The 26791-nt window shown below is 51.3% G+C and overlaps 1 protein-coding gene across 1 annotated transcript; it reads right to left on the bottom strand.

Moving 5' to 3' along the window:
- Positions 1-4515: 4515 nt before the first annotated feature.
- On the bottom strand, positions 4516-12956 carry Rflnb (refilin B). The gene is made up of 3 exons (XM_021635642.2): positions 12589-12956; positions 10078-10187; positions 4516-7575 (listed from the first exon to the last, which is right to left on the bottom strand). Exons 1-3 carry the CDS (start codon positions 12796-12798, stop codon positions 7245-7247), a joined length of 651 nt encoding a protein of 216 aa, XP_021491317.1. The 5' UTR covers positions 12799-12956; the 3' UTR covers positions 4516-7244.
- Positions 12957-26791: the final 13835 nt, after the last annotated feature.

Here is a 26791-nt window from a genome sequence, read left to right as displayed (position 1 = left end):
TGGTGACTCCATGACCATCAGGTCGGGGAGCACGGTGGCAGGCAAAGACAGTGCCGCAGTAGCTCAGAGCTTACATCTTACCAGCGAGTTGGTGGCAGAGAGAGACTAGCTGGGACCTCATGGGCTTTTCAAACCTCAAAGCCCACTTCCAATAACACACCTCCTCCGACAAGGCCACGCCTGCTCATCCTTATTAAACAGTTCCACCAGCTGGGACCAAGCGTATGGGCCGCTAGGGGCCACTTTCATTCAAACCACCACAGATGGTAAAAATGCAACTCTTAGGTTGCAAGCCAGCCTGGAACTCTTGCGTGTGATCCTCTTGCCTCCATCTCCCCTTCGCTGGTGCTGCCAGCATGTGCTACCGTGCTCCGTGCTATGAACATTCTTTCTTTTTAAGAGACACTTTCACTGATGTATGTGTGTGTATGTATAGGAGTTTATGGCCACCAGGTGTGTTGGTTCAGGTGCCCATGAAGGCTAGAGGGTGTTGGATTTGCTGGAACTGGAATTACATGCAGGTGCAAACTGTCTGTTGTGGGTACAAATTTAGGTCCTCTGCAAGAATAGTAAGTGCCCTTAACTTCTGAGCCATCTCTCCAGCCTCTAAAACACAAATCTTTACAGACTGGAGAGACGGCTCAGCAGTTAAGAGCACTTGCTGCTCTTGCAGAGGACCTGGAATCGATTCCCAGCACCCACCTGGTCACAACCATCTGTAAATTCAGTTCCAGGGGATACAACAGCCTCTTCCGACCTCCAGGGGCACCAGTCACGAAAATGGTGCACACACATACATGCAGGCAAAATACGTGTAAAATAAAATGAACAAATTTTTTTAAAGTTTATTTTATCTATTTATTACATATATACCAGAAGAGAGGGCCAGTTCTCATTATAGATGGTTGTGAGCCCCCATGTGGTTGCTGGGAATTGAACTCAGGACCTCTGAAAGAGCAACCAGTGCTCTTAACCTCTGAGCCATCTCTCCAGCCCACAAATGTTAAAAATTAAGTGAAAAGCTTTGTGTGTGTTCCCGAAAGCTTGCAAATTACTTGATGCATGTACTGGGATCCAAAATTCAGCCCTCAGCACAGTAAGCTCTCGTAACCGCTAAGCCGTCTCTTCACGCTTTGTCACTCCGACATGCAAGAATTAGAATCTTTGGCTGGAGAGATGGCTCAGAGGTTAAGAGCAATGACTGCTCTTCCAGAAGACCTGGGTTCAATTCCCAGCAACCACATGGTGGCTCACGGCCATCTATAATGAGATCTGGTGCCCTCTTGCAGATAGAACATTGTATGCATAATAAATAAATCTTAAGAGCAGTCCTCTCGTGGTGGTTTCTCTCTGGAGATTTTTTTTTTCTTTTGGAGGGGTGGGGATGAGGTTCAAGCCAGTAGGCTTGGCTGTCCTGGACTCTCTTTGTAGACCAGGGTGGCCTGGAACTCACAGAGATCCGACTGCCTCTGCCTCCCTGAGTGCTAGGATTACAGCTGTGTACAACTGCCCCAGCTTCTCTTCCTCCTCCTCCTTCTTCTATGACACAAGATCTCTCTTTGTAGCCTTAGCTGGCCTGAAGTTCACAAGGCCAGTCTGCCTCCGCCTTGAAAGTGCTGAAATTATCGTACCAAGCTAATTTTATTTTTCTTGCCTTATCTCACTGGTAAAGAAAAAAAAAATGATACAAGTGACATTTTTGCTTTACTTCCAATTTTAAGATTTATTTTAATTTTAGAGGCACAGTTTGTGGTAGGCTGTAATAAGTTTAGCACATGTGAGGCCCTGAGTTCAATCCCCTACATGTAAAATAATAAGAAAGACTAGAAAAAAATCATAGGAATGAAACTATGGATTCCTGGGTATTTATTTCTGAGTCATACCTCAAAGGCAAATAGATAAGGGTCAGAGCCTTTCTTTTTATCTGAGCAGGAATGCAGCAGAAGGCTGTAAAAGTATCTTTTATTTGCCTAATGTAAATGTCTCCCAGGCTTGCTGCCTTAATCTACTAACCTAGGCCTAGTCCTGAAAGCTTCTAACCTCTGTACAATCTAACCTAGGCCTGGAATGTTTTCTGCCTCTGATTTTTTTTTTTTTTTTAAACAGAATTTCTCTGTGTAGTCCTGGCTGTCCTGGAACTCACTCTGTAAACCAAGCTGGCCTCAAACTCATAGACATTCACCTGCCTCTGCCTCATGAGTGCTGGGATCAAAGGCATGCACCACCACTGCCTGGCTGTTTTCAGCCTCTGAGACTTTCAGCTGAATAAGATCACCCTTTCTAATTCTTCATGAATTCTTGCTGCCTGGTTCAACTCAGCTGCTTTGGCTCAAAACTTCGCGCCAAGCTGACTGATTCAATCTGGCTTCTCTCAGCCTCTGACTGAATTGCCCTGCTTTGCCTCAAACTAACTCTAGCAATCTGTTCTAATTTTCTGGCTCCTTCTTCTCTGGCTCATTCTGTCTTCACCTGTGTTTAGACTGTTCTCTCATCAACCTGTCTGTAAAACGGCCTCCTCTAAGCCTCCATGCTCTTTTGTCCGTTATTACAAACTTATTCATGTGTGTTTATTCATGTGTGTGTATGTACGTGTGCAGGCCAGAGGTTGACACTGGGTGTCTTTCTCAGTCAATTCTCCATCTTCTTTTTCGAGGCAGAGTCACCAAATTTCTGGCCAGTGAGCTGTAGGGATTGTGCTGCTTGGCTCCTAGAGCTAGGATTACAGATGTGGAACCACTGCACCCAGCTTTTCACATGGGTACTGGGGAGCTCCTCACACATACACAGCAAAACTTTACCAACTAAATCATCTCCCCAAGCTGTATCGTTTTTGAGACGGATCTGGAATGGACTATCCACTCCAGGCCAAGCCCAGACTCAAGAACCTCCTGCCTCCGCCTCACAAGGGAGGTAATTACAGGCTTGAGCCACCGTACCTGGCTTAAAGGACCTCTATTTCAGTCTTTCCTATCACTCCTTTCTTGGCGTTACCCAAGAAGACTGATGAGGTACAGAAAATGCTACCGAAAAATGTGGCACTTTGGCACGCTAGGCATGGCTCTAGGAAATGGAGAGGCAGGGTGACCCTCCTGACCCTTCTCTCTCTCCACTGAGGCAGGCTGTGAAGCAACTGACTCTTTCCCTTCACTTCTGGCCTGGGGCAAACCATAAAACCAGAGCAGAGCTTGGAATTCCAGCACTTGGAAGGCAGAGCCAGAAGGATCACTGTAAGTTCAAGGCTAGTCTGGGCTACCTCTGGAAACTGTCCCAGAAGACCAAACAAAAACCTGGGAAGGCCCCTCTCTGACCTCTCTCCTCTCAAGCCCTGCTTGGGACATGCATCCTGCTCTAAACTCTTGGGAGGCCCTGCACCTCCCCAACCCCTAGGACATTTGGGGTGTCATTGGGGTTAAAACAGGGTCCTCAGCTTGTAAGTCAGGTTAGCCTTATAGGCTCAGGCTTCCTGCGCCCACCACCCAGGAGCACGCCTAAGGGTGCAGACACCCTTCAGGTTGTTACTTCTGCTGGCCCCCCATCAGAAATCCTGTTTTCCTCCGGCTAATCTTCATCATCTTTTGCTCTGAGGCATCAGCTATGCCTCCTAAGACGGTGAGAGGAAGTTGCGGCTTTATTTCCCTCATCAGACTGTGTGAAGCTTTCCTTTTAGAGTCGATGGTGTCACCGCCTCCACTTCCCCATTTTGGGACCCTGACAATGAGGAGGACAGCCTTGTTCTTGTGCCCTTGACACGCCAGGTCGTAGACACGAGGCCTCTAGCCGGCTCCGTGGGAGTTTTGCTTTCCTGTTTTCTGTTCGGTGCCTGCGGGGGTTCCAGCCCAGAGCCATGTACCCCGAGAAAAGAACAACGGGTTCCACTGAGTCATGCATTTCTCCTGTGAAGTGGCAGTTTGAGAGGGATGTGGGGAGAAGTGACCTGGTACCCTAGGTCATGACATTCCCGGGAGACTCAGTGTCAGGAAAGAGTACGCATCCAATCTGGAATCCAGTTCCCTAATGAAAATTGTGCCCGGCGGCCCCTGAGAAAGGCTTCTCACACCTTCATATTCACCCAAATATCATGTCTAGCCGGGGGCAGGGGCAGTGCATGCCTGCAATCCCAACGCTCAGGGCACAGAGGTAGGAATGCAAGGTTTCCCTTGGCTGCAAATTTGAGGCTAGCCTGAGCTACGTGGGAACCTGTCTCTAATAAAAATGTGTCAGTTTTTTTTTCAAGAGGTAAGCAGAGGCTGGAGACATGGCGGCGGGGCAGACTGCTGGCCTAGCAATGAGCACTGCTCCCAGGAGAGGCAGGGATCTCAAGATGAAGCGCTTTCCTCCTTTTGCTGATCCCAACATTATGATTTTAGTTAAAAACACCTGCGAGATAAAGGCTGCCTGATCTTTGTGAGTCTGAGGCCAGCCCGGTCTACAGAGTGAGTTCCAGGCCAGCCAGGACTGCACAGTGAGACCCTGCTTGTCAAAGCAACAGAATGAATAAATAAAGCATCCCCGGGCTTTCTGCATTAGATAATTTATTGTTAAATGGAGAAGTCACAAAGCAAAAATAGAGCGGGACAGAAATCAAGGATAATTTTAAAACATTTTTTTTCTTTTGGTGTGTATGAAGTATTTTCTAAGTTTTAAAAGAAGGAAAAGTGTCAAATGAAAAGATCCTTGTTCAAGTGAAGTCTTTCTTAGACGTGTGAAAGGAAAACCACCTTTCTCTAGAAACACACATCCTCTCAACAGCCATAACTTAAGAGATGGGAGCAAAAGCTTCACAGTGAACCAGCCCATCTCTCACACACACACAGGAATGTCCCGTCAGTGAGTTTTGAAAATCTCTTCTTCCAATTTACCAGCTAACAGGAATCTGCTCTGGGTCTTCCAGGGTGCTGGCCACCTTCTGGGCCTGCAGCTTTCTAGGCAGATTTGAAGAATCAGAGAAGATTCAAACAGCTGCATAGAGCTGGCTCTCAGTGAATAAGCTAACGGCATAAGCCTGCCTCCCGTCCACCTCAGACCTCCACAGCCTCTTGCTTCTACTTACTGATACTGTTCTGGCCCCACCTGCACCTAGAACGTTCTGCCTGAACTTACCATGATCCCTCTAAGACAGAAAAACAAAAAATAAAATAAAGAAAAAAAAAAAAATTAAAGGACACCTTTAAAACGCTGCTGTGTTCAGAGACATTTTCTCCTGCCATGCTGGCCACGACAGAACTCCTAGCCTAAGCAAGTGTCTCCAAAGGGGCAGCCTTGGTGATTTTCCTAATTTAAAACTGTATTTGCAAAAAAAAAAAAAAAAAAAAAATTATATTTGCTGCTTCAGTGACATTATGAAGTCAGATAGAAAATCCACTTTTGCCAATAAATGTTTTTCCAAAGCCAAGGAGCATTTGTTGCTCTGAGTTTGACTGAGGAGCTTGTAGGATCCCAGCGTTTCCCCAACTGAGCGGTAGCCTGGCCAGCTGGGACCACGAAGCCAGCACCTGTATGCCTAGGGGGATGAGCTAAAAGTACCACCAACCAGGCACTGCTGTCCGCAGGGCCCAGGAACTGGGCGTGTGGCTCCAGACAGCACCTGGGTCTTTAAATGAAAGCGTTATCTCTGCACCTGTTTTCCATGAGGCCAGGTCTCCACTGTGGCTCCAGGCAAGCCAATGTGCTCTCAGCTCTGCTTCTCAGATAGACGGAAGCCTCCTCAGAGACCCAGAGACCCGACAGAAGGCAGAACCTCTGGCACCCACTTGACGTGATTTGGATGTGTCAAAAGGAAATGTGTACGGCTTGTTCTTTCCAATGCTGGAATAAGAATCAGCTTGCCGCTTCCTTTACTCCGCACTGTGGCCTGGCAGGGGGTTCTAGGAAGCAAGGGCCAGGCCTGGGGTAGGAGCAGGGAAGCAGGGGCCAGCCTGGTGCACAGCACCCTCGGGGCCAGGGGTGCGCCTGCTGCTGTAGCTGGTTCAGCCGGACTCTTGAAGTTGGCTGGGAAACACCTGTGAGTCAAACCCGACTCCATGATAGCCACTTCCACGTATACAGTCATACAAAAGAACCGTCTCCCATCACCACAGTGGCAAGGTTGTGGGGTTTGAATTGTCACTCCCTGTTCCTGAATTCATCTTAGCTTAATTGGGATGGTAAGAAACGTTTCTTGCTTTTTTGGGTTTAACCCTGTTCCTCCCAGTTTTGACACTATCAAAGTCCTAAGAATAAGTCAATCATTTAATCACAATGATCCGAGTCACATCCAAATCTGCCTTTTCCTATCGGCAGCTGGCATTAGGCATGGCAGCCCACACTGGAAACCTTTCCCACGATGTCCCCCCCAAAAACGTGTTTTAACAAAGCTTGCTTTCAAAATGCCATCCTTCTCAGAGAGGTCCCTCTGCTACATTTTGCCTTGTTAAAAAATGGGAAAGTATTTCAAAACTCCAAAATACCTATGAGCAGAGTTACACAAGCCCAGGGAGGTGTTAACCAGGTGCCAGGCATGCGAGGGCTGCCCAGAGCCTGTGCTGGGAAGCAACCATCGGGAACCAGGCAGCTGTGGTGCCCCAGGGCGGGACAGCTGCTTACCCCCGGCAGAGGCAGAGCAGGCAGAGTTCATGTTTTAAAGAAATCTCCTTTTGTGGTTTTTGTTCTTCTCCCCTAATATGGCGAAAAAGATTTTTGATAAACCTAAGACTTTGGATTAACAGGGAAAACAAACAGAAGCGGAAACAGAAAATGGTCCAGGTCAGACTGAGCACACACGGGTGTCACAATCTACCTGGGTTAACTTTTTTTTTCCCAGCAATAAACATGTCTTAACTCACTTTCTCTATTCCAGAGACTTCCTGACTTTCTTCATCAGAAAATGGGAGGACCAGCTCACCTCAGCCTGCCCTGATGTCACTGTCCTTTCTTTTTATTTCTGCCTGTCTTTTCTTTCCTCATCCAACTGAGACTTTGGGGAAATTGCATCAACCAACCAGGACATACATACATACATGCTCCTTAAAAAAACAAAAAAAAAAGTATCTGGAAAAATTTTAAACGGAGCCGAGTTTCTCTATTATTACAAGATGCAGTGAGTTTTAAAGCATCTTCTTGGCCCGGCTAGGCTTGGAGGCATCTCCAGGTTAGACTCCGCTGGGCTGGGGTGATGTGCAAGAGCACTGCTCCCTAGCCCGTCCAGGGTGCTCTGGGACCAGGGCGGTGTATGACCAGCTGGTCCAACCCCACGTGGCTAGCTGTGGTCAGCATTCATCCGAGGGCCCATCACTACCCAGGAACTCCGTGGCCTCGAGCTCCACACTGGACAGAAACCTCCGCAGCTTCTTGTGGCAGTTGTAATCCAAAGTGGTGGTGTAGATGGTCTTGGGGTACTTGGGGTAGATGATGGTGGTGCTGAGGAAGCGCGCGGGCCTGTGGCGGGGCTGGAAGCGGACTTCAGCCTTATAGTTTCGCCAAGTGCAATTGGGGATACAGGTGACTGTCTGGCTGCAGGAAGCCAGTGCCAGGCCCAGCGGCATCTGCACGTCATCGATGAAGTGTCGCTCAGAGTCGTACTTGACTGAGGAAGTATACCTGTGGGTGACACAAGCCAGCATGACGCTGTCCTCTGAGTTAGGAGCATGGGGTCCCAAGCGTGACCTCTCATCGCTCCCGGGCTGCCAACATTGACCTTGGCCGCATCAAGGAGAAGCAGCACAGTCTACGGGAGTACTTTATGAGAGGCTTAATACTCCAATCACCTTTGTCACAGGACCTAACTGGATCTTCCCAAAGACCCTGGAAGAAGAAAGCAAGATGTAGAGATGAAGGTCATAGAGACCCTGAATGACAGAGCAGGTGGATGGGTGGATGGATAAATGGACAAACTGATGGAGTTTCAAGGCTGAGGATAGAAACCATGCTCTTGAGGCTAAGCAGGAACTCTGCCCCTAAGCTAACCCCCCAGGCCTGAGCTGGGATAGAATCGCAGCACACAGGCTTCCAAAGTTTCCCGTGAGCTTGCCGTTCCCCACAGCAGACGGCAGCCCTGAGGTCACCTCAGCTGGGAGCCCTTAGTCTAACGATTTGCCTACACTTTGCAAAAGGCACCTAATAACAGAGGCGTGAAGTGTCTCCTTACAGCCAGTGCTGTCGGGAGTGACAGTCACACGCAGCACAGAGACATTTTGGCCAACGACTGGCCACATGTATGACTGTGGCCCCGTCAGATGACATAGCCACTTCTTAACGTGCATACATGGATGCTAACATGTTCATGTGTGCTGCTTACTGGTTACTTTTTTTTTTTTTTTATGACTTGATACAAGCCGGAGTCATCTGAGAAGGAGGAACTTCAGTTGAGGTTCAACCTGTAGGCAACCCTGTGGAGCATTTTCATGGTTGGTGATTAATGTGTAAGGTGCAGGCCACTGTGGGCAGTGCTGTCCCTTTCCCAGGGTGCATGAGAGACCAAAGTGAGCAAGCGTGGAGGAGCAAGCTAGCAAGCAGCGCTCCTCATGGTCTCCCCAACCCCAAAAGTTGCTATTTGTGCTCATACAGCGACAGAAGCCTGAGGCAACATGCGGTGACATCACTCTTCTCTGAAGGCGTCTATCCCTGAGCACAGCTGTTTCATGGAACGAGCTGGAGCTGGCCGCTGTGTGGGATGAAGGGGCTTGAGTGAAAGGAGAAGGAATTCCGGAACTGCTGAACGCTGGTTCTAGAAACTTGGTTGTAGCCATGGCTTCAGAGTGTGGCCTGCCTCAACTGTGGTTTGGAAACCTCCCAACTCTGGGAGACTCAGGGATCTGACCCTATCAATGAAAGACAACTACAATCTGTATAGCCACAAAATGACTTGTCATTTACATCCCTCAGTTGCTGCACCACCGCCACCATCATCATCATCATCATCGCTATCACCATCTTCATCATTATCATTGCCACCATCATCACCATCATTACCATCACCATCAATTATTTTACTCTTTTGGGTCGAGGTCTTGCAAAGTAGGCCAGCCTACCCTAGATTTCCTCATGCTCCTGCCTCAGCCTCCCGAATGCTGGCTGGGGCTGTAGGTGTACACACCATTCCTGGCTGGTGGGGGTTTAATCTTTTTGGAATCATCCAAGTGCTACAATGGCTACATTAATATTGCAGCGTCACAGATATCAGCATCTCTACAAGCATCACGTGTGAGGGCCAGCATTGTGCCTCTTCTCCCTGGAGTCACAAGACGCCGATGGGAGCCAGTGTCACAAAGTCATGTCCCAGTTTTGTCAGAAATATAAGCTCCAGGGGAATAAGAGCCTTACCGGCTCACCTCTACAGGGATGAGCCTCCCTCTGTTCCCTATCAAAGGCCTCTTTGTGTTCAGGCAACTCAGACTGCAGCTACAAAACCTAGTCTCCAAACGTGGAACTTTTTATGAAAAGACAGCTCTTCGCCCCTGATAATCCTGGGTGAGGTCATTCCCGAACACTTGCTCAGTGGCATCACGTGAGGCAGGGTCACGGCACCTCGACGTTGGATAGAGGGAACAAGTGGCTTCTGGATAGAAGAATTAATATCCAACCAAATCTTCAGCACCTGTGGGCGCAGTCTGTGACACGCACAGAGCGCATGGCAGAGCTTTACAGAGAGTGTCTACACTAGCTGAGGTGCTGCAGTCCTGTAATTCTAGCACTCGGGAGGCTGAGAGAGAACGACCCTAAGCTTGAAGTCAGCCAGGGCCGCTGCCTGGGCCAGCCACCACACCCAACATAGCAAGACCACACCTAAGTAAATGGAGCATCTTTATACTTAATGAGCTGGAGTACAAGAACATAAAGCAAACTGTTAATAGTCTTTGTTGCGTTTTCATAATTAACTTTTTTTTTTCCAAGACAGAGTTTCTCTGTGTAGCGTTGACTGTTCTGGACTCTTCTTTGTAGACCAAGCTGGCCTTGAACTCACAGCAATCTACCTGCCCTGCCTCCCAAAGTGCTGGGACTAAAGGTGTGTACCACCACACCAGACTCATAATTAACTTTTTAAAACAGCAAGCAATCATACTTGGAATTTTAAGAAATAATATCAGGGTAGGTTATACTCACTTTATTTCCTTTGGTGGTAAGGGGTCAAACTCAACTCCTTCACCGAAGGACAGGGGACAGAGTCGTGGTGAGCAGCCGGCAGCCAGCAAGTGGGTCAGAGAGGCTGGGTTCTTGGGGAGAGGGGAGAGAAAGGTTAGAGCTATGACTGATGGGCCAAAGCATGCACTCCCCCGAAGGCTTGAGACTTGGCACCTCCTGTGAGAGCCCTATGGTGACCACAGTCTGGCCCTACAAAGGATAGAGCTGGCCCACAGCATGGAAATTGTACTAGAGGGTACCAGAAGGTAGGGGGTTCAAATCCCAGATCAATCCTGCCCCCACTTCTTTTGCAGTGATGGGCATGGCCTAGATGTGCTCTGTGTGCTCAGTAGAATCCTGTCACACATCCTATGTCCTTATCTGCATGATGGGGTGAGGGGGCCCCCCTTCCTATCACCGGAGGTTTATGAAAGCCAGAAGAGGAAGCTGACATGATGAACTCCACAGCAGGACTGAGGCCACAGCCAGAGGCTGCTGCAGAGCCCTGTGGTGAGAAAGGCCCACAGTTCAAGCTTAACTCTTCAGAACCCTCAAACATGCAGGGCGCCCCCAGCCCCAATGTGGTTGTCTCACCAATAATTAGCGGAAGGTCAAGACTAATGCCAAAGGAAAACACTTCCAGGATATCTTAAAAGTAAAGATTCACCCCTGCTTCCCCACCTCCTTTGCCTCTGGGGCAGAGCAGCAGCCATCCAAGACAGAGGGCTCCTGTGACTGGGACTGCACAGCTCAGAGGTGCCTTTGCTCCACGTCTGTCTCCGCCACCCAGAAAGCTCAGTGTGTGGGGTGCAGCTTTTGACTCCTCAGGGACGCTCAGGTGACTCTGTGACTCTGTGGATTCCAGTTTGCTGGAATCTGGCCCTCAGTGCTTCGGCGCAGAGATAAACACAGAGTGGAGGGACCTGGCAGCCCTCTGTGCTCTCTGGTTTTCGGAGATCTGTCATTTTCGTGGCTTAATTTAAGAGTAAGAGCTGCATCTGTGCCGGGGCGGGGAAGTGGCAGTCCCACCCCCAGGACAGAGGAGGAGGCAGATGTTTCTAGAAGGCTGGCTCTGAGATCTTTGCTATGTTACCAGGACAGAGGCAAAAGCAGAAAGAATGGGGGGAGGGGGTTCCTGCTTCAGGGCTAGGATGGAGTTCACTGAGTCCTGGTTGGGGGAGGGGATATGGTTCAAGCCAAGGTCAGTGGATGGAGGGAGTGCATGAGGTGTGGCCACAGCCTTCTCCCACACTCCCAAGACAACTGTCTTCCAGGTGTCCCTACTGGTTTCCCTCCTCCGGCATTCCTGGCCTCCACCCCGCAGACGGATAGTCCCTGGGCGTCCAGGTGTGAGAGGGAGATGAGGTGGGTCCGCAGCAGGGATGAGAGATAAGGAGACACTGAAGATGCGCAAGCCCTGCCACAGGTTCTCGAACAGGTCTGGGAGAGCTCCCAGGGGAAAGCTCCCAGAGTGGAGCACGGAAGGGCCATTTGGACTTAGAAAAAGTTAAGGGGTCAGGTGTAAGGAGCGACATCAGAAGCACCAGCGGGTGTCTGGTCCGTGGTCAGGGCAGGCTAAGAGGAGGCTAAAAGGCCAAGCTGAACCAAGTTTCACCTTGGAAGGGAAGCGGCGGCGGTGTTTGCTGGGGCAGGGTCAGGAGATCAGGAAGGCCCCACAACACCAAAGCGCCACCGTGGTCCTTCGGAATAACACTGCCACCGACGGCCCCAGGGGAGGCGCGATCAACAGCCATCCCTAAGTCCTACTCTGAGCTTCAACCGTAGGCAGTAGGCAGGATGTGGTCTCTCCCCGGCTCTGCCTGAACACCACCACCTGAACAGATCCCGGGGCAAAACAGACTTCGTGTTTTTCTTACAAAAAGTTTAAAGTAAAAGCAGTAAAAGGATGAATACTTCCAAAGCCCTGGCCACCTGGAGGACGCTGATCTCATTAAGCGCAAACACGGCCTGGGTTAGGTATTCGGGACAAGGGCACACCAGGACCCTGAAGGTTCGCGGTGTAACCCCTCAGAAGGTCCTCCAGAGGCTGGTCCGCCCAGCGCCAGGAGCCCAGAGCACACCCCTTTCCCGGGTCCCGGCAGAGGGAGGCCGCCCTGGGAGCAAAGCCGCGGGGCGTGGGCCCCCGGGTGGGGAGGGCCGGGTTCCCTGTCCGCGTCCCGGGAGCCCCACCCAGCCCGCCCCGGCAGGAATGCGGTCGAGCCGCAGCCTGGCAGCCTCGGGGGCCGCCACCTCGAAGGGAGGAGACCGCGGCTCGCCTCTCCCGGGGCTCCCGCGCCTCCCAGGCGATGACAATTTTCCAGCCACTGGCTCCAGCTGGCCAGGCTCTCTCGCTTCGCTCCCGCCCCGGCTCCCGGCGATGGCCACGCCGTCCCGACGGGCGGACGGCTGCACCGACGGCGAGGGCCGGGGAGTCCCCGGGGCGGGCTGCGGGTGGGCCGGGGCAGGGAGAAGTCGGCGCACGGGGCAACTCACCGGGATCGCGGGGGTCGCCGCCGCGTCGGGCTCCAGCGCCCCCGGGACCGGAGCGCGCTCCCCACCTCCGCCCGCCGCCGCCGCGAGTCCCCAGTGGCTGGGGCTAGGACTTGGGGGCAGCCCCGAGTCCGGGCTGTCCAGGACGCCGTCGCCCTTCTTCTTCGTGTCCACGAGCTCGGGGACATCCTGCAGGCTCAGCCGGCCCACCATGGCTGCGTGCCGTGAGGGGCCGGGGCACAGCCGGCGCGCTGCGGGAGAGCGAGAGAGGCTGCACACGCGGGCCCGGGCCGCTGCCCTCCGGGCTGCCCTCCCTGCCCGCCGCCGGCGCGTTGTCCGGGTGTCGCCGGCGGCCGCGCTCGCTCGAGACCCCGCCCTCCGCCCCGCCTCGGGGGCTGGCCCCGCCGCGGTGACCGCCGAGAGGCCTTGCGCCAGGGGCCGCTGCGCTCCCGCGGCGCGCCGCCCAGCTCGCCCGGGCGCAGAGCTTCCCGCGACGGGGGGTCCCCGGCGAACCGCGCCGCCCACTGGCTAGGCTGCGGGGCTCCGTTCGCCCGGCACACTGTTCCTGGGCTGCGCGGCCACTCTTGCCCCTTGCCCTGTCCCCCGGCCCCTGGGAGGTGCTAATATCTCTAGATCTGGCAGCCCAGAGCTGAGTCCCAGCCTGCAGAGGCAGGGCCTGGGGTGCGGTGGGGGGGGGGGGGGGGGGCGGGAGACGGACGAGCAAACAACTGGAAATTATTAATACTTAATGCGCTTCGTATGGCTCCAGCCGCCTGTTGGCCCAGCAGGGCCTGCTCTGGCTCTCACGTCTGCCCCGGAGGAGAGACGGCCTACTCCTTCGGACTCCCGGGGCCTCGAACACTCCCCAGCCGGGTGCTCAGCTCAGCAGGCAGGGAAGTTTTGAGAGTGTCACGGGCTTGGCTCTCCCAGAGAGACCAGCAAGCAAGCTGCCCAGCCACTGTCTTAAGGGCCAAGATCCCCTGCTGGAGGCCACAGTTTTTTCACTCACCGGAACTTTCCTCCTGTACCTTTTGAGGAGATCCCTTCTAAAGACAAAACAAAAGCCAAACCAACCCCAACAACAACAGACAGAGTGGACCTGGTTAGGTTTGACAGAGAAGCCCTTCTTTAGGAGGGACTAGTTGGCCAAATTCAATGCTTTTTTTTTTTTTTTATCCTCTTGGAGATGTCCGAGGTCATCACCAGGTTTGGAGCGTCCTCATGCTTCCTTGGGGGGTTCTAATGCTCCGCCAGACCTCCTGATGCCAGCTCTGAATAAGCGCCATGTGCCCACCAGAGGACTTCCCTGGCCCACCTTCGTGGCTCTGTCCACATGTTTGCAAAGACAAAGAACATCTGTCCTGCTTGGGGCAAATTAGTTAAAAATATACATTCCGAGTGACTAGATCTGCAGCACGGTTCAGTCCTCCTTTCTCTGCCCATCGCTTTCAGATAAGAAGAGAAAGAGGGGGCCTTGCCTTGCCTTCAAATCACATGATGGGTGGAGGCAGCTTGCCATGAACAGAAGCCAGGATCAGCCCTTCTACAGAGGATACATTCTGGAATGGGCTGTACCGGGAGGTGGCTCATTCATTCGGGGCACGTGGGAATAGGATACAAAATCCACATCCGACAATCTTTAAGACATTCTGTGCTCTGACAGTTCTCCACTCCTGCGGGTCCCAGCGTCTGCACACGTCAGCAGAGCTGACCCCTGGCATCAGAGGGGGAAGCTGTGTACTTCCTCCTCCGGGGGTGTGAAAGGGGGGCTGGTCAGATTGGGAAGATGACCGGGAAGGGGGCAGGTGCTCCGGAGGAGAGGGTGGGGCCCAAAGAGCTGGAGGGTAGGCCGAGAAAGCTCAGAATGCTGGGCCAGGCCAGCCACGCTCCATCTCAGTGTACATTGCTGTGGGGAGGTGCCTGCTTTGGGACCTGCTGACTTCAGAGCCTAAGAAGACACTTTGCCACCCTCTGAGCAGTGTTCTGAACCCTTTTCTACATTCTCATAGACGATCCATGGAGACATCAAAGCTGCTAGTGTAAGCAACGGAACATGAAGCTGCGAGCCTTGGAGGATCCAGGAGAATTCAGGCGGACATGTTTTTGGCACATTTCCTCACGGTATCTTTCAGCAGCTAGCTCAGGATGTCACAGCGGCTTCAGGGGACTCAGGAGTGGCCAGATTTACAACTGCATAACATCTCCCAACTCTTTTATTCACAGACCAAACAGGGGCCATCCTCCTGCCTCCGGCAGACTACCAAACAACTCTCAAAGCACAAGCTGAGTGATCCACCAGCCTGTCCATGTGTCCATCCTTCCTTCTAGATCTGCTCCACACTGATGTGTGCAGACATCAGAAGGGCTTGGAGGAGAAACCGGGCTGTTCAGGAGGTCAAGGTGGTAAACCTCTGTCCCCTGCAGAAGCCTCAGAATCCCTTGCACATCTCCTGCCAATAATCCCATCAGGCCAGGCCTGGCCTGGTACACCTGGCATCCCTGGGGGGGGAGCAGAGGTGCGCTTGGAATGAGAAAAAGAGCCAAACAAACTGGCTCAGGGGTCCCGAGAAGGTCATGTCCTGTGTAATTGTGTGAACCTGGCAGCTCAGGTCCTGGAAATGGGTTCTACCTCTGCAGCTCTGAGCAGTGAGTTTAGCTTTAAAATGTTCTGTTGGCACACTTGGGGGCAGGTGGACCTTAGTGGTTCACAGAGCTAGTGCCAGGACAGCCAGTGCTACACAGAGAAACCCTGTCTCAGAAGACAAACAAAAAAACAAAGATAGAAAGAAGTTTTGTTTAGGCGGTGGTGGCATACACAGGCTGGTCTGTAGCCCAGGCTAGCCTGCAATTCTAGACAATTCTCCTGCTTCAGCCTACCACTTCCAGAAGTGCTAGGATTATAGTGTGAACGGCCACACCCAGCTTCAAGCCATGCTTAGGAGAGCTTCCCTCTGTTAAGAGGGCCTTTGAAAGAGCCTTGCTATGTGGACTCTTCATCATACCCCGTCTTATTCCAGATGTTTCCCCCAGCTTGCTATGTGGGCTCTTCATCACACCCCGTCTTATTCCAGATGTTTCCCCCAGGATGTTGCTCAGAAAATCCTAATTAAAGCTTAATTAAAGTCCTAATTGCAGCTCAGATCCTGGAAATGGGTTCTATCCCTGCAGCCCTGAGCACTGAGTTTAGCTTAAAAATAATTCTGTTGGTGCACTTGGGAGGCAGGTGGACCTCAGTCTCCTCAGAACTAGTGCCAGGACAGCCAGGACTACACAGAGAAACCCTGTCTTAAACAAACAAACAACAAACAAAAAAACAAAGAAACAAAAAAGTCCAGTCAGGACTAAATAATAAGACCTTGTTTTTTAAATAAAAATAAACTAAAGCCAGCAGGGGGAGGGAAAAGCTACCTGATTCTCCCCTAACCCATCCTGGCTCAGTTTTGGAGTCAGGCTTTCATTTGAGGAACAGCTGGGGTATCTGCAGAAACCAGAAGGGAAGTCAGACAAAACAAGCAAGGCCCAGAGAGACCATGGAGCCTATACAGAGACTGGCCTCATCTCAAAGCTGTTCTTTCAGAGAGAGGCCATCACCCCTAGGCTTAGATCACAGAGGCACCATGTCCTCACAGAACCTGGCTCCGAGCCCCAGCAGCCCTCAGAAACAAAGGCTGCCTGACCGTGGATGCCAACCCTGAATTTTTGTAGGTTGGGTGTTTTTTTGTTTTTTTTTTTCACTAAAGTAAACTGATGCCCAAATGGGAATTAAGCCAGACAAGGGCAAAGCAGGGCCCCTCGGGGCTGCCGATGACTCTGTGGAATGGCCTGTCTTCAGCAAAGCAAGCTGCCGATTGAAGGCACTCCTGCCTCACTCTCCTGGCTGGTGCCCGTGCCCGTGGCACCTTGCGGTCTCCAGCCTCCATGGTTCCGGGTTGTTCAGTAACGTAGAGGATTTGCCTCACTCCCCAACCAGGTCTCTTCTTCCAGAGCTCAATGTTATCCTTTAAGTGTCTGCAGATTAAAGTCCTTATTTTGGAAGGGCATTGGAAGGGATCGGCCATATTGGTAAAGAAGGAGGGGCAGGTGACACAGTGATAGCAGCGCTTGGGAGACGGAGACATGATGAATCTCACACTCAAGAACTGAAGGCTTGGCTGGAAAGGTGACTCGGTGATTAAGAGCACTGGTTGTTCCTCCAGATGGATGGACCAGGGTTCAAACCCCAACACCCACAGAGCAGCTCACAACTTTCTATAACTTCAGTTCCAGGGGATCCCATATCCTCACACAGACATACAATGCACACACACATGTACTGACTACCTAGAGAGGCCAGCCTGGGCTACATGAGACCTTGTCTTTTTTTTTTTTTTTTTTTTTTTTTCAAGAAAGCATGGCTGAATGAAAAAGAAGTGGTTTCACCAGGAACCAGGTACTGTGGCCATACCTATAATCCCAGCACGAGGGAGGCTTGAATACTTTGAGTTTCAGCAGGAATACTTTGAGTTTAAGACATACTCCAAGCTTAGTAACCTAACGCAGTCCACAGGAGTGTGAGCACAGGTAGGTGCTGGGGTAAACCCTTGGGAGTCACAGGGTGACATGCAGCCAGAGGAATGGCTTGCACGGCAGTTTCAGCGCTAAGCAGCCTGAAGGGCCTTTCCCAGCCTCTCAACCGGGAGCTGAGCAGTTTGCCTGGTCTGCTCAAGCCAGAGGACAACAGCAGCCCAGAGCACAAGTGTGGCTGGCAGGTAGTCGGAAGAGTGATCCCAGGGTAAGGAGCCCCCAACAAGCTCAGTGAACTCTGGCCCCACCTGGAGGCTCCCATCTGTGAGCGCAGAGCTGCCTCCCCCAAGTACACTTGAAAAGCCCCATCCCTGGCCTCTGCAAAATACACACGCGTGGGGTCGTGCAAATGACTAGGGCACATGGCCTCCTTAGGGCTACATCAAGGCGTCTGTACCTCTGATTGTATTTGGATCGAGGGCTTGCAGGCTGGGAAAATGGCCTTTGGTTAAGCAACTGAAGACGAGAGTGTTGGCTCCCTGGCGGACAGGCTCGATAGAAGGGCATGTGCCGCTGTTCCTTGGAACAAACAGCTGGTCTGTGAGGTCACACAGCAAAGGCAGCCGCCAAGGTCTCCGAGGTGCTTCAGGACCACAGACGATCCAGCACTGCAGGGCTGCCTGAGACAAGATGGAGAGCGGGAGCCTGTGGGTGCGGCCTGCTGCTCTCCATAGGACAGTTGCTTGGGGCTGGAGACAGGGCTCAGGGGTTGAAGGCACTGGCTGCTCTTCCAGCAGACCTGGGTTTGATTCCCAGCATCCTCATGGAGTGTCACACTCCTCTGTAACTCCAGTCCTAGGGGGTCAGACACCCTCTTCTGGCATGGCATGCCCAGCACATAGACCTCACTGAACATGCTTTTCTTTATTATATATTTTCTCTCTTTTATATTTTTATGTAGCCAAGGATGACCTTAAACTGATTCTCTTGCCTCCTGCTGCCTAGTACTGGGATTTTAGGTATGTACCACCATGGCTGGCTTTGTTTATAAATTTAATCTTGTTGTTGTTGTTTTTGTTTCTTTGAGACAAGGTTTCTCTGTGTAGCCTTGGCTGTCCTGGCCTAGACAAAGCTGGCCTCCAAGTCACACTGATCCTCCTGCCTTTGCCTCCAGAGTGCTGGAATTAAAGGTATGCGCCACCACGCCCAGTTTAATATAAAATTTTTATATTTATTTACTTCATGCATTTTTTTTCTGTATGTATGTGTATCCATATGTATTCCTGGTGTCCTGGTGTCAGTTTCCTTGGACCTGGAGTTGCAAAGTCCTCCAGGACTGTGGTGTTTACAAATAGATGAAAAGCACTCTTGAGCAAGAAGCAAAACTAGAGCAAGCAGGACAGCACTCTCGCGCTCTTGCATGGAGAGCCGGGCTTTCCAGACCTGCATCTCTGCTGCAGAACTGTGATGTCTAAGTGCTCACCTCATACCATTCCCCCGCGCTGCTGTGGAGGAAGCGCAGAGGTGACTTGGAAGAGGGAAACTTCCTCGCTTTATTGTACTTCGTTCCTTACACCTCACACTACAGGCAGAAAGGGAGGCCGCTGGGATGGGGACACTTCAGTTGGTAGTCTTGCTTGTCAAGCATGATTCCCAGCACTGCATCAAACTGGGCCTGCAAATGTGTGCCTGTAATCCCAGCACTGGGAAGGTAGAAGCTGGAGGTTTAGGGTCAAGGTCATCGTTGGCTGCATGTCAAGGCTGTGGCCAGCTGGGCTGCATTGGACCCTTTCTCAGGAAAAAGAAAAGGAAAAGGAAAAGAAAGCATGACCATTGATTTCACAGTTGAACCAAGGAAGCTCCAAGCAGACGGCTCGGGTCTTTTATGCAACGGGCTTCAACTGAGCAAACTCCCCTTGCAAGATGCGCCATGGGTTGAGTCACATTTGGTTTTGAGCAATGAAAACGAAAGGGGGAACTTCTGCCTCCTGGCTTTCTACAGCTAGAGCTGGCCAGTGATGCCGGAAAAACCCCGTGGCCGAGGGAGGATGTGGAGAAATAGGTACCCATGCACTGTCAAAGGGAGTGTTCAGCAAAGCACCTAGCACATGCAAGACGCAGGCAATACCGACCTGTGTGTGTGTGTTTGCATGCCAGACAGCTTCCTGGATTTTTCTTTATTTACTGAATAGGGTTACCTTGTCCCAGGACCCTCTGTTTTCTGCCTCCTGAGAGTTCGGATTGCAGGCAGGCCTCTATGCCCTCTGGGCTCTCGTGTAGGTGCTTGAGATCCTAATTCTAGCCTTCATATTGGGAGGAGAACATTCTACTGGCTGAAACATTTCCCCAGCCCCAGCGGCAGTGCTTTGTTTTGTTCATTTTTATTTACTTGAGACAGGGACTCACTGTGTAGCCTTGGCTGGCCTGGAACTCACTGCGTAGAGCAGGCAAGCCTCCAACCCAAACACATCTGCCTGTGTCAGCCTCCTGAATTACAACCTGTAATTCCAGCTACATGGTAGGCTGAGACAGGAGGATGGGGAACTTGAGGCCTGCCTGGGCCACATAGAAAGATCAAGGTCATGTTGGTAAATCACTGTTTCAAAGTAAAAATAGGAGCCAAAGAGGTTTAGCATCAGCAGGGGCCTGATGCTAAGCCTGGTAACCCGAGTTTGATCCACAGGTCCCACGAGGCGGATAAAGAGAACTGATTCCTGAGAGTCGTCCTCTGACCTTTACACATGCACCATGGCAGAAAATACCCACATATGCACAGAAAAAGTGAGTAAATAAAATGTGATAAAATGTCCTTTTACTAAATTTAGAAATAAATAAAAATGAAGCTATACCAGGCCCTAGGTCTCCAGTCTTGAGAAAGCAGCAGCAGGTGGGAGAAGAGACAAGGGGTCAGGTGCCAGGCACAGGTCTGAGTGGAGCTGCAGAGGTGAAAGGGCAAGACGAGGGATGGAAGGCGGGTCCAGACAGATGAACAGCGCAGACACAGTTTGAGCTGGCAGGGGCCCAGATGTGCTGAAGCCATGGACAACTAGGAGTTCCCTGCCTCTCCATCACTTGCTGTACATACTCGCTGATCAGACACAAGTCAGGAGTGCCTTCACCATCAAGGTGATGGTGACACAGCCCAGAAGAGGAAGCAGCTCTTTCTTTGAAAGCTGTCAGCATGGCTCTCCTGAGAAGGTCACTATGCTCCTGCTTTCACTGCCCCAACTTACCCGGATGCATTTATAGGGCGATGCCCTTGGTCCTGTGGGGACAAACCACTTACCAGCCTGTGCTGTGGAAGGCACTGAAACCTCCTGCTGTTCACAAGTCCACGCCGGTGCAGATCATCCTCTACCCTCAAAACCGAGTCACCCCAGGCAAGGCACAGGCTGAAAACCGACTGTTCCACACAACATGGGGTAGCTTAGGGTGGAGACCAGCCTGATCTCACCAGGGCCTCAGTTAGTGTCCTTTCTGAAAAACGAGGGACTTTGGCCAAAATTCCCAAACTGAACCCCCATGCTCCAACTTGGAACTTTCCACCTGGAGGAAAGGAGGACTTGCTGCTGTGGGAGAGCAAGCGCCCAGCTCTTGGTCCCCTTAACCTCGGGCTGCCCTGAGGCAGGCAGAGCCCCCATCTTCATCCATTGATCTCCTGAGGTAATGGGGCACATGCCCATGATTCAAGTCCCCCCCTAAAGCTGGAAAGTGTGGCACACTCAAGGCCTTGGATGTAAAAGCCCCGGAGCTTTAGGGATTTGCTTCCTTTTAGCCCTACCTGCTAAATTCGCCTTACACAACTGTGCTGGTTTAAACAGGAAGAGCCTCCACAAGCTATAATTAAATGCTTTGTCATTAGAGAGTGGCAGTATTTGACAGGGATTAGGAGGTGTAGCCTTGAAGCAGCTATGGTTTTGGTGGGTGTGGGCTTTGGGGTGTTAAATGCTCAAGCCAGCCCTAGTGTCTCTCTCTTCCTGCGACCTCTGGATTCAGGTGCAAAGTTCTTAGCTCCCTCTCCAGCGCCACGTCTGCCTGCATTCTTCCACCGTGCTTCCTGCCTTGAGACTACACCTCTGAAAGTGTACGCATGCCCCAGTTAAATGCTTTCCTTCATAAGCTGCCTTGATCATAGTCTCTTCACAGGAATAGAGCCCTTTGACCACTGCCTTGTTATTGGAACTGACTGCTGTACAGAGTGGGTGCTCAGCAGAGCTTTCCCGGATGTCCTTTTTCAGCACAGGAGGTGGCCTACAAGGTCATCTGAACAGAAACTGGGCAACAGTTCAGGTGCTACTGTTGAAGGGGTGGGGCACTAGAAATGAATGGGACTGCTTCCTGCAAGGCAATAGGCCCAAATCTCCTAGTCTTCAAGGTCAAAGAAACAAGGTCTAGGAGCTTCCAGACCCATATGGGACCCCCACAGAGTTTTGATTCTATTACTTCTTCTGTCTCTGTCTCTCTCTGCGTTGCTGTCTTCTTCTGTCTCTGTTCTCTCTCTGTCTCACCCCACCCTCTCCAGGATCTTATATCTCTTAAGTCTAGCCTTGCTTGAACTTGCTTTATAGCTGAGGCTGACCGCGAACTTCTGATCCTCCGGCCCCACTCCCCAAGTGCCAGGATTACAAGTGTGCACCGCCAGGGCCTCAAGACACAGCTCAGCGGGAAAGAGCATGTGCTGCCCTTGCAGAGGACCAGTGTTCAGTTTCCAGCCCCCACACCGGGTGGCTCAGAGCTGCCTGACACTCCAGCTGCAGGGGCTCGAATGCCCTCTTCCGGCACCTGCACTCACATACATACGCTGCTCACAGAGACATACGTGCATACACACATAAACACAAAACCAGAACAACAACTGTATGCTACCGTCTCCAGCTTACATAGTGACGGGAAGCAAACTCAGGGCTGTCTTTATACATGCTTGGCAAGTACCTGCCCAACCAAGCTGTATCCCCAGCCCTGAACTTCACAACTGGATTTTTCAAGTTCCTAAAAAAATCTAATATTAAAACTAGATCAACATAGTATGAATTTCAAAGGTGTCATAGGTGGGCTGATGAGGGTCCTTGGCATGTTCTTCTGTTGCTAGAGCAATTTAGGAGAAAGTTTACCTTGCTGCCCTTTTTTCTTTTTTATGTATACAGGTGGTTGTCTGCATGTATGCCTGTGAGCTGCCATGTGGTTTCTGGGAACTGAACTCAGGACCTCTGTAAGAGCAGATGGCTAGACCATCTCTCCAGCCCCTGGCACCTCTGCTTAATAGGAGCATCTGTGCTTGCAGCTGTGCCTGGGGGCACTGCTGTAACCCCAGACTCAGGCTGGGCAGAAAGCTGTGAGGCAGGAAGATTGAGAGTTTGAGGCTAGCCTGAGCTCAAGGAAAGAGACCAAACAAATAGTGTGTGTGCATATGAAGGTAGGTACGTGTGTGAGCATACGTGTGTACATCCCAACTGAAAAATAGCTGGGTGAAGAGGGCTTAGTGAGGAAAGCGCTTGTGCCACCAGCCTAACAACTTGAGTTTAGATCCCTAGAAGCCACATGAAAGCCAACATAACAGTGCCTGTATCTGTAATCTCAGCGCCCCTTAGAGGATGGGAGGCAAAGACAGGAGACTGACAGGGAGCTTGGGAGCCAGCTGGCCTGGTGAAGGCAAGAGAGAGCCGGTCACTAACAAAGTGGGAAGTGACACCAACACCCAAAGCTGTTCTGACCTTCACATGTACATGGAGGCACACGCATGACAGTAACACACTCGCGGCTTGTTCGTAATTTTCAAGTCAAGATTTTCTAAATTCTGTGAAACTAAAGCAAGCAGCAAGAAATCAGATGCTGGGGTTGAAACATAAATTATAATTGTCATTCATGACCTTAGATGTACTTCTTCCTTTCTTTCTTTTTCTTTCTTTTTTGAGAAAGAGTTTCACTAAGTAGCCCTGGCTGTACCAGAACCCCTGCTGTAGACAAGGCTGGCCTCAAATTTACAGAGATTTGCCTGCCTCTGCCTCCTATGTGCTGGAATTAAAAGTGTGTCAGTAACTCACTTTGTAGACCAGGCTGGCCTCACATGCCTGGTGCCCGAGGAAGCCAGAAGAGGGTGTCTTATCCTCTGGAACTAGAGTTGGTGGATGCTGGGAGGCAAACCCAGGTCATCCTCTGGGAGAGCAGCAAGTGCTGACCACTGAGCACCCATCTGGCTGGGCGTTGGAAGGCGTTTCTTAATCCTTCTGCTCCCATGTATGTGCTGTCACACCCTGAAATGCTTCCCACTCATTGAGAGTGTCAACAGCTTCTCTGATTTTCCCTGAAAAGACTTAACCTGAAAACACGCTATTTATAATAAAATTTCCATGCCTGTTTTGTACAGCAAGGATCTCAAAGCTTGTAACATTTGAGCCAACTGGGGAAGTGCGTGGATCTGGGAAACGGAAGGCAGCCTTGGTGAGATCCTGGCTCCCCTTCTTCCCGGGCACACACCCTGGGGCACCTCACACTCCCTTTCTGTTTCCTGGTCCCACACACAAAATGGAGCCACGCTACTTGACAGTTTTAAGAGAAGGTCTTGCTATGTGGTCTGTCTGGCCTGGAACTCGCCATCTTCCCTCTCTCACAGTGGAAGACACAGGTGGGCACTACAGCTAGGACCCAGAACCAAGCCAACTTCTTACATTCCCTCCTGACAGCAAAGCTTGCCAGCCGCAGAGCCAACGCCTGGGACAAGGGCTGGCAAGGCTGCTCAGTGGTAGCTGCTGCCATGCCTGATGACCTCAGTTATCACTAGGACGCACACGGCAGAAGCCAATTAATTCCTGAAAGTTGTCCTCTGACCTCCCCGCATGCTCTTCTGCGTTCATGTGTATGTAGGTGTATGTGTGTACAGTAAAATAAATTTAAAAAATACATAATTCAAAGTTAGAGGAGTACAAGATAGATTACGAGCCTTGGCAGCTCTCCCAGAGAACTCGGAGTGGATTCCCAGCATCCTGTGGCTCACAACCATCGGTAACTCCAGTTCCAGGGGAACCAGTGTCCTCTTCTGACCTCTATGGACACACACACACACACACACACACACACACACACGCACAAATAAATCTTCAAAGTTAAACACGGTGTCAGGACTCCCCCGGGCCTAAGGGGCTGCTTCCTCCTGCATGAGCTAGCCTATTTGCTTGGGAACACTCCTCAGTGGCTGCCTCTGACGGCCAGTCCCAGAACTTCCTGCAGGGCACTGATGGAATGCAATCTGCTTGCACCTTAACCCAAACCAAAAGTGGACAGAGCCGCTAGTTGCTTGCCATCTTTTTACTCTGGAAAGCTGTGGAACCCTTTGCAAAGACTTTTCTTGGCCTTGAAAATGGAGGAGAGTTTGTTGAGAAGCTGGTCTTAATTTTTGACTTGTTGAAAAATTATTCCGAACAGAAGGAGGCGTGGAAATTGTGCAAATTCCATTTGATTATGAAGCAGAAGCTGAAGAGGTCTCAGATTGAGTGGGATGGTCTTAGCTGAGCTTTTCAAACCAGGTTTTCTCCCAAATTTGTTTGGGTAAAAAACAAACAAACAAACAAACAAACCCCAAACTTAGGCAGGGCTTTGTTTTTGGTGATGCTGTGGACAGGTCCAGGTTCTTGTGGGTGCCAGGCAAGTACTCCACTGGAGCTACAGCCCCAACCCCGAAGGGTGGCTTTGGTCTCCTGATCATCCTGCCTCAGCCTCCGCAGTTCTAGGACTAGAGGAGTCTGTCGCCAAGCCCCACCCACCATAATTTTTAATTTATAATCACTCTTATCATTCCACATTCTCTGAGTCAACATCCCACAGGGCTAGGTAGGAACTTTGACCCTGAATGCAGGTAATTAGGCAAGCCCTAGGAAAAAAAATCTAAGATTCTTTGACAGGCATTTAATGAATTCCATTCTGTGAGCCAAGCACAGCTTTTCCAATTAGGACTGCCTGTCTCTCCATAATTTGGGGGTTACTACAGGCCAAAGAACAAACCTCACAAAACCCCAGGAGACAACAGAAGGCTTTCAGGCGAGGGTAACTGGAGAGTGGAGCCACGACCTAGACACTGTAGGCAAAGCCCTGTTTTGGAAGATGGCCTTTGGCAGTGCATTCAAAGGAAATGTGTCCCACTTTCCAAAATGGGCAGCCTGGCCAACACCGCCAGGGGAGGAAGCCGTCTTCCATGTCTGCAGGTTTATCCCTAAAGGCCAGGGGAAGTAGCCGCTGCCAGGACACGAGGAGTGCAGGACGGGAGGCTTGGCAGGCTCGAGTGTGATGGACACCCCCGTCCTGACCGACAAAGGTAAAGGCTGCCATTGTCCTGTTGGCTGCGCATGCGCATTCCACTGAGACAGAGAAACACGCTTGGCCGTTTGATTAAAGTCAGCCCTGGGAAGGCAGGTTGGCACCGGAGGTTCCGCCCCATTGTCAGTCCCTCCAGCCCGTCACACGCCCCGTGGCCCAAAGAGGCAGACTCACACCTGGGCAAGTGTAACCTGCACGGCCCTGTTGACTTTGTGTCTGAGGCACAGTCTCACTATGCAACCCAGGTTGGTTTGGAACTATGTAACTCAGGCCAGCTTCAAACTCACAGAAATCCTCCTACCTCAGGTCACTGGGAAGAGCTGGGCTTAGTGGCACACACCTCCCATCCCAGCCCTTGGGAGGCAGAGGCAGGAGGAATAGGACTTCAAGAGGAGCCTTGCTAACTAGTGAATCTGAGGCTAGCCTGAATCTGTCTCATTTAAAACAAATACAAAGAAACTGGAGAGATTTATAATCCCTTTTCACAAATGTTGCAAGCTAAGGCCCCAAGGACCAATGACTGGCCCACTGTCAAGGTGCTGGACCCAGACCTGCAGAGCAGGGCTTCTGTGGAAGTTTCCATCTCAGCCTGCTTTTGTTTCCAGTGGACACATTCTTCATAGGCCACTGCTCACCAGCGCTTCCTCTCCTTGGCTGTGGAGGTGAGAAGGCGGAGGGGCTGGTAGGAAAACCATCTTGCACACAGCCCTCGGGGGTGGGTAATCGGAAGTGCTTCTTTTCTCATGAGAGTCATCCCTGGCTGTCCTGTGGAAGCAGGAGCTGGTGACGATGGATGGAAACGAGGTAAAGATCTCAGGCCAGACTGATGGAAGTGCTGCAGCAGATTTTCCACTGTTGAAAGAAATAGCAGAATTCCCTAAAAGATCTCACTGCAAAAGTGCCCACCCAGCCGTGGAGGAAGCAGGAATAACAGCACCGTGAGGGATCTCCGGGCAGCCACAGGGGAAACTGGGCTGAGGCTGGAACGAGGAGGGGAGGGAAAGCCAACGGATGGAAACTCGGTGCAAAGTGGAATCCAAACCAGAAGCAGAACGCTTGACACACATTCAGACGAAGGGTGCCACTGCAGCTGGACAGGCCGTGGCGGCCCAGGCTGCCATGTTCTCCTCGGGCATGGCCTCCTTAGACTTCCAGGGCAGGTGAGCATGTCTCTCCACCGGCTCACTGAAGAGAGGTGTTTGGGAGGGAAGCTGGAGCCTCATTCCCAGGGTCCCTTCTGTTTTCTGTCAGCAGTAGGGAAAGACATTCTAGCAAATGACAGTCAGTAAGGCTTTAATTAACTGCAGTATTTTGTATTTCAAGATGCAGCAAGAAATCAATTCCAGATGGCAAAATGAAAGACACTTATACAAAAGAATGATCTCTTATTTGAGAG

Source organism: Meriones unguiculatus, chromosome 7, assembly GCF_030254825.1.
Source record: "Meriones unguiculatus strain TT.TT164.6M chromosome 7, Bangor_MerUng_6.1, whole genome shotgun sequence".
NCBI lineage: Eukaryota > Metazoa > Chordata > Mammalia > Rodentia > Muridae > Meriones > Meriones unguiculatus.
The sequence above is the reverse complement of the archived record's forward strand: the minus strand, read 5'-3'. Positions and strand labels throughout refer to the sequence as shown.